The 13,360-nt window shown below is 44.2% G+C and overlaps 1 protein-coding gene across 1 annotated transcript in view; it reads left to right on the forward strand.

Annotated features, from left to right (window-relative positions):
* RGL1 (ral guanine nucleotide dissociation stimulator like 1) overlaps positions 1-13,360 on the forward strand; it is a 137,460-nt gene that overhangs the window by 27,321 nt on the left and 96,779 nt on the right. Inside the window, exon 3 of the mRNA XM_083743837.1 lies at positions 7,169-7,279. Within this exon, the coding sequence (XP_083599963.1) occupies positions 7,169-7,279 (111 nt within the window). The remainder of the gene's footprint in view (positions 1-7,168; positions 7,280-13,360) is intronic.

Consider the following 13,360-nt stretch of genomic DNA (forward strand, 5'->3'; position numbering starts at 1 on the left):
GCTGAGCTGGGCTTCTGAGAGTTTGCAGCATTCTCTGTTTTCTAACATGATAACATGTCAAAGGCTTATTCTCACAGTAAGATCAAAATCATCAGTGAAATTGCAGGGGCACACTTCTGTTTAAGCATCTGTCACTGAAATGTGTGTAAAGTATTATGTCCACATCAGTATTTACATGCCATTGCGGTTCCCAAAATTATGCCCTTTTCTGTAATGCCTCAATTAGCTCTCAGTAACAATTTGCTTTATTGTATAATTTTTGTAGCTCCCCAGACTAATGTAGACCTCCTACCTCCCTCACTTCTCTGTTTGTTTCTTTGGATGAGAGCAGTAGTGGGCACAACTGGGGAGAATCTAGGGATAATAATTTTTGTAACTGGAAATCTGATCAGTGAATTTTTGGAAGGGGGAACAATTTGAGGGGGAATCTGGGAAGGAAATTGATGTGTAAGAGGAAATAGTTTCAGTGCATGGCGTTGGGGTAGAGGAATGCTAATTGGGTTTGTTTATTGCATGAAGACCTAAGAAGATCCCTGCTGGGTCAGACCAAAGTCCCTCTCTGTCCACCATTTTGTTTAACAGCAGCCAGCCTCTCTGGAAACTCACAAACAAGGCATAAAAGTGATGCCCTTGCTAGTCTATTCTTTGTTCCTAGCAACTGGTATTTAGAGGTAAAGGTAAGGTAAAGGAGCCCTGGATGGTTACGTCCAGACAAAGGCGACTATGGGGCTGAGGGAACTGCTAGGTTGGCAGGAGCTAGGACAGAGAAACAGGAGCTCACCCCATCGTGGAGATCCAAACGGCCAACCTTACAATCAACAAGCCCAAGAGGCTCAGTGGTTTAAACTACAGTACCACCCACATCCCTGGGATGGCAGTTCAAAAGCACACCAGTGCAAGTAGATAAATAGGTACCACTGTGGTGGGAAGGTAACGGGCGTTTCTGTGCGCTCTTGCACTCATAACTGTGTCTTGTTGTGCCAGAAGTGGCTTAGTCCTGCTGGCCACATGACCCAGAAAGCTGTGGACAAACGCCAGCTCCCTCAGCCTGAAAGCAAGATGAGCGTCGCAACCGCATAGTCGTCTTTGACTGGACTTAACCATTCAGTTACCTTTACCTATTTAGAGATGTACTACCTCTGAACATCTAGGGACGCGGGTGGCACTGTGGGTTAAACCACAGAGCCTAGGACTTGCTGATCAGAAGGCTGGCGGTTCGAATCCCCGTGACGGGTTGAGCTCCTGTTGTTCGGTCCCTGCTCCTGCCAACCTAGCAGTTCAAAAGCACATCAAAGTGCAAGTAGATAAATAGGTATTGCTCCGGTGGGAAGGTAAACGGTGTTTCCGTGCACTGCTCTGGTTCGCCAGAAGCAGCTTAGTCATGCTGGCCACATGACCTGGAAGCTATATGCCGTGAGATGAGCACCGCAACCCCAGAGTCAGTCATTACTGGACCTAATGGTCAGGGGTCCTTTACCTTTACCTCTGAACATGGAAGTTCTTTTTACTATTGTATCTGATAGGAGCGGGCTTTATTGGCTGGCTGAGTTTTATGAAAGTGGAGCCATGGAAACGTTTGGGTGGGTAGATGGGACATAGGTTGCCCTCTTTCAGAAGCATTAGCTGTTACTTCTCGTGCAGCGGTGCTTGGGATTCAAGACGGCAGGTAAGTGGATAAGACTGGTAGAACTAGGATGGCTTTAATGTATATTGGCATTTCAGCCCCCAAGACTTGCCAGAATGCAGCTTTACTAATAGTTGTTGTTGTTTAGTTGTTTAGTCATGTCCGACTCTTCGTCACCCCATGGACCAGAGCACACCAGGCACTCCTGTCTTCCACTGCCTCCCTCATGCTGGTAGCTTCGAGAACACTGTCCAACCATCTCGTCCTCTGTCGTCCCCTTCTTCTTGTGCCCTCCATCTTTCCCAGCATCAGGGTCTTTTCCAGGGAGTCTTCTCTTCTCATGAGGTGGCCAAAGTCTTGGAGCCTCAGTTTCAGTCTCTGTCCTTCCAGTGAGCACTCAGGGCTGATTTCCTTCAGAATGGATAGGTTTGATCTTCTTGCAGTCCATGGGACTCTCAAGAATCTCCTCCAGCACCATAATTCAAAAGCATCAATTCTTCGGCGAAAAGCCTTCTTTATGGTCCAGCTCTCACTTCCATACATCACTACTGGGAAAACCATAGCTTTAACTATACGGCAACTATATGTTGGCAAGGTGATGTCTCTGCTTTTTAAGATGCTGTCTAGGTTTGTCATTGCTTTACTAATTAGATCCAGCAAAGAACACCTAGCTGACTTTCCTAGCTGGTTTCAGAGCAAGCATTCTGTATGAATACTCTAGTTCCTTACCTTTTTAAATCTGTTACAAAACCACTTCAGAATCAAAGAGAAAAACACTAATGGGCTTACGTTAATGCTAAATTTATGCTTCCAAATGGAGTATTGTACCTTTGTTTCACACAGAGAGACAAAGACACACAACACACACACACACACACACACACACACACACACACGTGTGCAAATGTCATCCTTTACTGCCGCATTAAAGATAATAGAAAACTAATCAGATCATCATTTCTTGCTCTAGTTTTAATACAGTGCTCTTCAAATATTTACAAAGGATTCTAACAGTGTCTTCTGGAATATGGATCCTGAACATTTGTTCAATATCAAAGTACCAGAAACCATTTATTTATTCCAAATTGAACATTATCATGGATTATAGCAAATCTTTGAAAATAAAAGCCCTTATTTGTTTTTTTTCAAATTGAAAACTTGTAAAGTTGGACTACGGCTAGCCTCCCTGGAGTGGGAGTCCTATAATATTGAGGTCATGACACGTGACATCTCATGCCTGAGCTCAGAGACCTTCAAATCGTATTCCTACTTAGATGCTGGTAAATGTATCCTTCTGACTTTCCTTTCAGAATAGGGAAAGAAGCTCCGTGATTTCCTTGCTCTCAACTGCTGTGGTAATTACACAGTTGGCTTTGGGTCTAGCAATTTTGTGAGACATGTATGTACTTATTGTTACTCTTTTCCCCAAGGCTATTTCAAAGAATCATTAAACGTAGTTCTAGGAAATGGATAAACCAGAGATATTGAAAATCCCAGTTCTAATCAAGTAAACATTTCAGATTACCAGATAAGACTATGATGGTTTTTTATCTTGCTCTGAACTTGCGCTCTCTCCAGTGCAATAGCTATTCTCATAGACTCATTCTCAGCTCTTCCTACAAAGCCAGTTCAGACACTTCCTTTACCTCCAGCTGACCAAGGGCATTTGAGAACAAAGAAATGAAATGTCCTGTTCCCTGTTTCCCTTGCCTTCAGAAGTTTCTTGGAACTCCATTAGACCAGAAAATACCTTTTATAAATTTGAGTAAATTAGTGCCTACAAATAGTTAAGGATGGATGATCCTGTATAGCCAAAATATTAAGTATAGCCAAAATAACATAGATAGATAAATTAATGCATTTTTAAAGGGGAAATGGTCATCTGTTTAAATGCTGGCAAGTGTTCATAAAATTTTGGCATAGGGTTAAATCTTGATAAAATATAGACAATAATACTGATTCAGTTATTTGATTAATTTGAGGTTGTGTGTGATTTTAGAGCCAAAAGAAATTTATCTGAGTAAGCTCAGGTTCCCTAAAGAATACCCAGTATGTCTGTTAAATCAATTTAGCAGAGGTAATAACTGGTGCTTCAAAATGCTACATTGTGGTATTTGTTAATTCCATTTTTACTTGATGAGGCCGAGTGGACAGCCTTATTTTCTGCTAGGGGCTGCATTGCCAGCAGTGAGCAGACCAAGAACCAATGGTGGGTGGAGCCAGAGACAAAAGTATTTTGGATTAACTAATCCAGAATAAAGAGCACCCTGTCTCAATTTTCACCATGGCTATGTCACATTGTAATTCCCAATTCTGTGCAAATCTGCTCAGAAGTCAGTCTCAGGTCTGATGGGGTTTTCCTCAAACAAATTATACTGTAGATTTTTTTAAAAAGCGCAACAGACCAGTGCTGCTCCTGTTGTGAGAACACCTAGATTTTTGGTGTTCACAGAGTGAGAGGGAGGGCTCCAGAGGGGTTCCGGAGAGTGTCCCGGGAGGGAGAGAAGCAGCCCATCTTCTGGGGAAGGAATTCAGCGTAGCACCAGTGGAGAAGGGGGGCAGATGGGGGAATCGGCGAGGTGGCTCCATGACTCCTCGCCGGAGACCAGTGGGGAGAGCACAGGTCCTCTGCTGCCCACACCCTCCCTGCGCAGAAGGCTTCCACGCAGGGAGAGTAGGCGGCGACTAGGCGTCAAAGAGCTTCTTTGCTGGAAGAAGTTCAAGAAACGTCCACTGACGGATTCTGCCAGCGATTGAGACAGCCACGGGTGAGTGGCTGTCCGGACAGAAAGGGTTCACCCAGGTAACCCAGCCAGGTGTGGCGTCGATTTACGCACGAGCAACTCCTAGAACCATTACATTTATTTAATAATCTTCATGTGATGACCTCCAGGCTTTTAATGCTTGAAAGAAAAGAAAATTCATGTTTTTTCAACTTGGATGCAACTTTACTGTGCAGTCTAGAACCATCTTGATTTGTGGTGCCCTATTGTATACAGTAAGGCTACTGGCTATAACTGAGCTACTGACTTTGGATGTGTTTTTTCAAAGTAGAACACTTTCCCCGCCTCCAGATATTTTATTTCTTAGAAACAAATTGTTGGGTCATTATCTAATCATTTCCACTGCAGTCTTCCAAATATCAACTCAGAAGTCAGCCACACTGAGTTTTACTTTCCTGATTCCTGTACCTGCAAGGACAAATTTTATATTGTAAACTGCCCTGAGATATTTGGATGAAGGGCAGCATAGAAATTTATTTATTTAATTAATTATGTTTTCTTTTTAATACATCTGTTTTGTGCAAAAACAGCTCTGCACATAAGAGCTGTTTTTAAAATAAAAATACTGCGAACCTGCCTTCAGCAGCAACTGGTGGAAAAAAAAACAGGCATCATCCTTTGCTTTGAGCTTATAGAAAGAAAGTGAAAATTGTGGGTGCGACAATAGATGGCACTCAGCAAAATGTCACTGCACAAAAAGCCCACCCACACAATACACTTCAGTGTATCCACTGTCATGTAATGTGTGATTTTATATTGGATTTTCTCCCCTTGTTGGATTATCCACAAATTGGGAAAATCTGAATTTAGCAAGGGGAAAGTACAGACTCCCACGTGGATGAGGAGCACATTGTGTGGGTGCTTGCAATCAATCAATCAATCAATCAATCAAAAAAACACAAACTGTTTCAAATGCATATTAAATGCCAATATGGATCAGCCTTTGGGCTTTTCCAGCATTGCCAGGAACATCTTTTTTTTTCTTCCATGGGGAAGGTTATCATCCAGCCTGGAGAACTCAAAAGGCTTACTACCCTTGTGTGACATTTTAGCTGGTCCTAATGAAGGTATTTCCCTACTGCTACTTTTGCATTTCCTGTGTTACTTTTTGGGAAGTTTGATTCCTTATATATTCATGGGTCTAACAGCATTTTCCTATGTGAGACTTCCTTAATGCAGATGTGAAGCCTTCATGTCTAATGTCTGCAGTGTATGTTTGATCTCTGTTCTGTTGCCCATGAACCATATTTGTGTGTGTCACAGTCAGTGTGAAAAAGTTGGATGGCACTTTCAACTTCGGGAGTTGTGGAAATGCTCTAACTCTTTCCCTCCCCCTTTCCACCCCTTCAGCTCCGAACCCCCGTGATCATTTGGATAAAGTCAGGGCTCAAGACTAAAGGGGTGAACTCTCAAGAGTAGCGCCTTCCTTTTGCCTTGGAAGACGGGCTTCTTCCTCCTCTTCCCCTTGCGAGCCCCTCGCGGGGGCGTCCAGATTGAATGATCTGCTGCCCCCTCGCCCCCCCCCCCCGCCTGGCAGGAGAGGCCGAGAGAGTCTTTCTGGCTTGGAAGCCCCGCAAGAGCGGAGCATCGACAGGAAAGCCTGACCTCACTCTCTCGCTCGCTCGCTCGCTCGCTGGTCGGTCGGGGCGGAGTCTGCGCGCCGCGCTGGCTGGGGGTGTTTCTGGCTGCCGGCGCCGCGGAGCGCAGAGCAGGGGCGGGAAGAGCCGCGGGCAGGAGCGCCATGCCCCGTCCAAGGGCCGCGGAGAAGGCTCAGGATGAAACTGCTCGGGGGAGCTAAAATGGTAAGGAACCTTCCCCTTCCCCAGGCTTCTCTTTTAGGCAGCGACTCCTTCTTTCAGGAGCGGATTTGCTGGGGGGAAGCGGGGAGCGGACATGTCCTCCCTCTCTGCCCGGCTGCCTCTTCAGGGAGCAATTCAAGTATCTTTTCAGAACCTTTCCTGCCGCTGGGACTCGCTCTTGTTCAAACGATGCTTCTCTGCAAACTAATGAACTTTCTGTCGCTGCGCTCGGGGGGGGGGGGGGCGCGGGAAACAGCAGGAAAGGAAGCTAGCTGGACAAACTTTTTGATAAACGGGATATTTTCTTCCTTGGCCAGCCACAAAGAGCTGCTTAAATCTATATTAATCAACAAACCCAGAGGTTGTTGCAGAACAGATTTCCAATCCAGTTTAAGAGATGTTATGATAGTTTTTCCTCTCAGCTTTCTGGCATGTGTGACTTAAAAAACAAACAAACTTTGGTGGACATCACTAAGACGGATAACCCTTGCACATCCTGAAAAAAATATTAAAATGAAGATTTACTGTAATTTACATGCCTGTTAGAGGACTATCTGTCTTTCTGAGTAATTAATTATTTTAAACGTGCAGCTATCTCTGCAGTGGTAAAAGTAATGATAATGCTAGTTGGTGGTAAGTCGGGAGCATTTCCTTATGAAAAGACATGGCAAAACTATTTGAAATATGTGCAGTCCTAGCCGATTGTGTGTGGTGGGGACGGGGGAAAGCTAAGTGGAAGAAACTCATGGTCTCCTGATACCACAGGCGAGAAGGGCTTGCCAAGTAAATCCCGGAGATCAGACTCCCTTGGCAAGTGTCTTGTCTTCGTCTGTGATAGTTGTGTTTTGCTTTGTCCCCCTTGTGCTGTGCAGTGAGCCCCCAGCAACAAGTTCTGCAGCTGTTGGTGGAAACAACCTGTTGTTGTTGTTTTAAGTCAAGCGTTTGTTTTCTTCCTGCGGCAGAGCTCAATTCAGGATTGGGGTGAAGAGGTAGAGGAAGGCGCAGTTTACCATGTCACCCTCAAAAGAGTGCAGATTCAACAGGCTGCTAATAAAGGAGCAAGATGGCTAGGGGTGAGTAAAAAAATAAAAATAAAATGTCAGATTGGCATCTTGTACAAATGCTTGGTGGACTTTGGAGTCCTGGTTGAAAGAGCTGAAGTTCAAGTGTACTCTGAAATGGTGCCAAAGCCTGATTTTAACATTAAAATTCTTGCTGGTTTCCTTTTGCATTTGGTTCTCCGTCTCTGAGCACAAGACCTGAAATTTAAGAATCTGGGTGAACTGTAGCATCGATGCAGCTTTTATATACACATACACAAAATCACCACCGTTGTAATGCATATAGGGATTTAAATTTGGGTTTCTCTTGTGTGTGTTTTTTTAGAGAGGGGGGAATAGCTCAGTGTTGTGTACAGGCTTTGCAGAAGGTCCCCCATTCAAACCCTGGCATGTCGAGTTGGATGGTTTTCTGATGGCAGGGCTGGGACAAAGCTGGGCCAGAGACTTTAGAGAGCTGTTGCCAATCCAAGCACACTATTCTGGGCTAGGTAGACCAAGTGCCAGGTATAAAAAAAGTTCCCATTTGTTTTGAACTGGATACTGCAGCATTCGCCAACCTGGTGCTCTCTAGCTGTTTTGTACTACAACTTCCATCTGCCCCTGTCAGTGAAGACTGGAATATAATATTCCTCCAGATAATGATATTGAGAACACACTGATAAAGCCAGGCAGACTTTGGCCTTGCCAGTATTTATAGGGGGAACTTCTGAGCTCCCCCACCATGCAACCCCAAAGAAGAGTGGATATATGTGTAACTTCCTCTGCTCTTTCCATATTGCAGAGTTGGGCATTTTTATTTGTGCTTACACATCTGATGTGTAGAAAAGGCTACTCTTCTGCAGAAGTTTCAAGCCCATGAAAATGCACAACTACATTGTGCTAAGCCTTATATGGCGGGGGTGGGGACTCCAGTTCCCATCAGTCTCAGCTGGTATCGCTAATGGTCAGGGAGGATGGGGGTTGGAGTTCAGTGATATCTGGAACAGCACCGTGCCGGCTTCCCCTTAGGTTTTCAATCTCTGCTCTGCTGGACTTGGTGAGAGCTTGTATTAAATGACAGCTTTCCAAGACCCACTGGCAGAGGAAGAGGTGTGCGGGGGGAGCGCACTGCCCCCGGCAGCACGATCCTGGTGGGGTGCCATCGCGGCTTGCCCCCCCCGCCCATGCTGGGCGCCACGCCCCCACAGGCGGCACACCACACCCCTGGACGTGCGCCACATCCCCGGGATGCGTGCTAGTCCCGCCCCTCCTTCTCTCCGCCCCTCCCGGTGTCAGAGCATGAAGTTCCGCCACTGCCAACACCAGCCATTGTTCTGGTAAAATGTATTATCTTTCTTAATGTTTCTTACCCTTTGGCATTAACAAGGCAGCCACTGTATATTGCTACTCTTCAGTTATCCTGATGATTTTATAGAAACTGAGAATCTTCCCAATGGGATCGGTTGCTTTGGAATGATTACTGCTTGGGCCATGCCCCAAGTGCTCCACCCCTGTACCCACCAGACATGTCGGATGTCCATGCTCAAGTAAGGGTGTGTAAGACTTACTAATGCAGAGAGGCAACCTTGTGCAATATGTGCATGTAGTGCCCATATGAGAAAGGTATCTAATGTGAGGCCTAGTCCAACAACATCCTAAGGGCCACAGGTCCTGCATTCCTTCCTGCCACAGAGTGATAGGCTATATAGAGGCACCTTGTCTGGATATGGCTTATGTTATATTTTACAGTGAGGCTTGAATTATTTCCATCTTGGTATGTGTTGTTGTTTGTTGAAATGCAATTTTGGTTTCTTTGGTATTTTTATTGTCTTGTCCTGTAAGGTTTTAAGAAGCTTGGTTGCTTTAAGCTATCTCAAGTGTCCATTTCAAAAAAAGGCAGGCAATGAATAAATGCAATAATACATATTTAATCACTTGGAAGTTGCCTTGAGTGCAGTATAGCATAAAGTCGGTTTAGAAATTCTAAAAATAAAGATCTTATTTTCAAGCATTTGTTTTTTGTGAATATAAAAAATGCCTTCTATGGGAAAGCTCAACAAAAATTAGCTTGGATTTTCAGTTCTGTGCATCTTTCTCTCTCCTTTTTAACATCTCTACCTGATAGATATTTTAGGGAACATTGGAACTTAAATACAATTCTTGTCAGGTGGACTACGTTATGAAGCAACATGGCCAGGCATTATTACCAAGTTCCCTCCAGTGCATCTAAGATAGTGCAGGGAATCACCCTCTCTCTTCATATTCCCAAGAAGTACACAGCGTTCTCAGATGAACAGATGACTTCAAATCTGCTTCCTTTGCAGTGGCAGGTTTCCCATCTTTGCCTCCTGCTTTTAAGAGGGATTGGTTGGGCGGGGGGATAAAATATTTGAATATTTGTCACAGATGACAGCTTTTGCTGGGGTAAAAGGCCGTTGAGAGTGGCACTCTGTCCTGTAGCAGAATTTAAAAAAAAAATACAAAGGAGGGAATTTTTAAAGACTGCTTTTGTCTTCTTTAATTCGGAGTCTCGGAGCACAGGATTGTGGGTCTGGTTCAGCATGAAGGGCCATGCTGGAAAGGCTCTTGAAGCAAAGGGTGGTAGCTAATTTACATTCCAGTTATGGAACAATAGAATTGGCATGGACATTGTATATCACTGACAGTAGATAAATCTAGTCTTGAGACTGAGCCTTGAATCCAGCTTTTTGTGTGTGTTGGAGGATTGAAGCCATCCACCCCAGTAGGCTTCCAAACTAGGCTCAACAACATATCTGATAGATGTTGATAGCTACTGTTCAGTTCTGTGGAAGAAGGAGAGAGTGGATGACAAAACATGGTGGGGTGTGGAAGCACCTCTGCTCCTTGCATACAGTCAGAATGAGATAAGTTGCATTTCTCCTGCTTTCACGGTGACAGGATTTCATAGGAACACGGGAAGCTGCCTTAAACCAGGTGAAACCATTGGTTCACCTATGGAGCTGCATGGAGATGCCAGGGACATTTTGCATGCAAAGCATGTGCTCTACCACTGAGCTAGGACCCTCCCAGTGTTTGCTAAAGGAGAGAAAGGAGCCCAGCATGGCCAACACACTTGTGAACTGGGGAGGGGGGGGGATATAATGTTTTCTTTTCAGCTGTGGCAGCAATACTCTTAGTTAGCAGCAGGAGTTGCTCTACATAGTGCACTCTTTCTAAACAGAGATGCATTTGCTCATGTGGGTTCTATTTCATGGTCCTGGCAGTGACAACGACAGAACTGGAAGCATGACAGAAAAGGGAAGCCCAGTTGGCTTTGCAATGTATATATGATTCTGCTTTGTGGAGAAGAAACTGTTTGCTTTCTTCAAAAATCAGCAAGCCCTAAACAGAAAGCAGGCGGAATGCTAGTTTTTTGTTTTATTTTGGAGCCAGTTTAATTGTCATAGTGATGAACTTGCACAATTAAAAGGACATGAAAAACATGCCCAGGGGAAAAAAAAGAAACCTCTAAGGCATTGGAGAACTTAGCAGTGGGGTGCAGCAGCAGCAGCAGCAGCAGCAGCAGCAGACGCAGACTTTATGGGCTTGGAAAGGTAGTCAGTGCCAATAGGCTAGTTTTACCCAAAACAATTCTGGTGCTGAGGGATGGAAAATGAAAGCTGGGCACTGGCAGCCTGATCAAATCCTTTAATTAGGCTAGCCAGTGTGGCACGTCCTCGTGTGAGTGGACTCCAGTCCTCACTAGCCCCAACTTGCAGAGCCAATGGTCAGGGCTTATGGGAGTTGTAGTCCAGCAATATTGGAAAGGTGCCCTGCTGGCTACCCCTCCCTTTGGACTGTGGACAGGGGAAGAGACTATGGATGTGCCCTCCCTCTCTCAGAGCTTGGCTATACTTCTTTTTTTAAATGATTTTTATTGGTTTTACATATAATCACATTACATAGCACCATATCCTCTTATTTTATCTCCTTGGCTCAACTAAGCCTAACAACTTCCCTTACATTTCGCTTCGTTTCCTATCCTTCTAATATCATTATCTAAAATATTATATTACTCAACCTGAAAAGGTAGCAATTTCATCTTACAAATCTTCAGATAACCCTGCTAATGATGTTAATTGCTTACAGTTGTCTTTCAAATATAATATAAATTTGTTCCAGTCCTTTTGGAATGCTTGGTCTCGCTGGTGCCGGATTCTTTCCCCCAGTTTCGCCAGTTCTGCCTCATCTTCCACTCTTCTTTCATTGGTAACTCCTGTTGTTTCCATCTTTCGGCTAACAAAATTCTTGTCACAGTTGTTGCATAGAAGAACATTTTTTTATCTTGTCTCGGTATCTCTCTACCCACAATACCCAATAAAAAAGCTTCTGGTTTTTTAACAAAAGTGTTTTAAAACATTTTCTTTAGCTCATTATATATAATTTCCCGGAAAGTTTTTACCTCTTTACATGTCCACCACATATGGTAAAAAGTACCTTCCTTTTCCCTACATTTCCAACATTCATTTTTTGTTCTATACATTTTGGCTAGTTTAACTGGTATTAAATACCACCTATACATCATTTTCATAACATTTTCTTTAAGCGTACTGAATGCTGTAAAATTAAAACCTTCATTTCATAACCTTTCCCATTCTTCTAACTGTATATTATGTCCAATATCTTTACTGATTTTACCTCCTCATCTTTAGTATGCCATTCCAATAATAATATATACACTTCATTTATCTGATGATAATGCAACCAATCGATCACTAATTCTTTTATTTCCTCATATACTTCTACTCGCCCTGAGTGGAGCAGTTAAGAGTTTACACATACCTCATAAAAATACTGCCATCTTTCTGCACAATGCACCAAATTCAACCAGTCCCTTTCCCTGGTGAGGTGGAGCACAGGAGCCTAAATTTCAGAAGCCAGGCCAGCTTGGGGCGGGGGAAGCAAAAAGGGGCGTTGAAAGTGGTGGGAACAAGAGCACGGCATGTCAGGATGATGCTGACTGAGAAAGAGATGGGAGTGAAGAAGAGAATAATAGATTTCTGAGGCAGCGGCTGCTTCTAGGAAGGCAGAGGCAGTGCACTTCATGGTAGGAAACCCCTCTGCTGTTGGTATAGAAAACCCAGCTCCTTTTCTCCCACAGTTCAGAATAATAGGAGAAACGCAAAGTCTAGGATGGTGACTGATGGGATCAGCAACCTCTAGTCCCTCAGCAATATCCATCACCCTGAAAAGTGTGACCTAGACCCCAGCGGCCAACTCAGAGGAAGGTCTTTCTGCAGACCTGCAGGCCCACTTCACACCCATCTCAAAGCAGCCTTCCAGTAAAATGAGTTGCAGACAAGTGTTGCAGTTAAAGGCATGTTGCTGGTTTGGATAGCTCTAGCACTTAATGCTTCTATGCTGTCAGCAAATCTAGCTTAAAAATGGGAACTATTACTTTTTACATGGGTCAGCAGGAATATTTTTCTGCACTAGGAAGCTTAATGTTGGTTCTTTGCAATGTTTCACTTTTTAGGTCTCCAAGATCTACAAGAAAGACCCAGTAAACAATTGCCATAACATTTGTAACTAAGAACCTATACTTGAGTTGGCTTATTCTCCCCCCGCATCTCCCAATCAGTTTTCCTTTGTGTCTTGTTCTTCTAGAGCTGGGATGCCCAACTCCCAAGAGACTGCGATCTACTCACAGAAAACAGAAAATAAAACTGGCAGGGTTCAGGTCAAAGTTGAGCTTTTTTAAGGGAGGAAAGTTGCATTTTGGGGGGGGGGGTTCAGGCAAAAGTTTTTGAGCTTTTTTGGGGGAGGAAAGCCCCATTATTAAAGGGGAAATGTCAGGGGAAAGGGGATTAGTCGATCACCAAAAGATTGCTATGAAAACAATCTGCCTCACAGTGAAAACTCCGTCTTCTGTTCCAGCGATCCTGCAGGGCGGGGAGAGGGGCTGGCTGCTATGAGGCAAAGGAAAAGGAGCCCGCAATCGACAGTGATCAACTGGAACCAGTCGATCCCAATCGACCTATTGGGCAGGCCTGTTCTAGAGTGTAAGCCTTGCTCATAGTGATCCATAAGCCACTCTGGCAGCCTTTTGGGGCTGACTGACTGATTTGAACAATTGTTCTCACACTCAATCTA

This window comes from Podarcis gaigeae, assembly GCF_964106915.1.
Source record: "Podarcis gaigeae genome assembly, chromosome: 6".
Classification (NCBI taxonomy): domain Eukaryota; kingdom Metazoa; phylum Chordata; class Lepidosauria; order Squamata; family Lacertidae; genus Podarcis; species Podarcis gaigeae.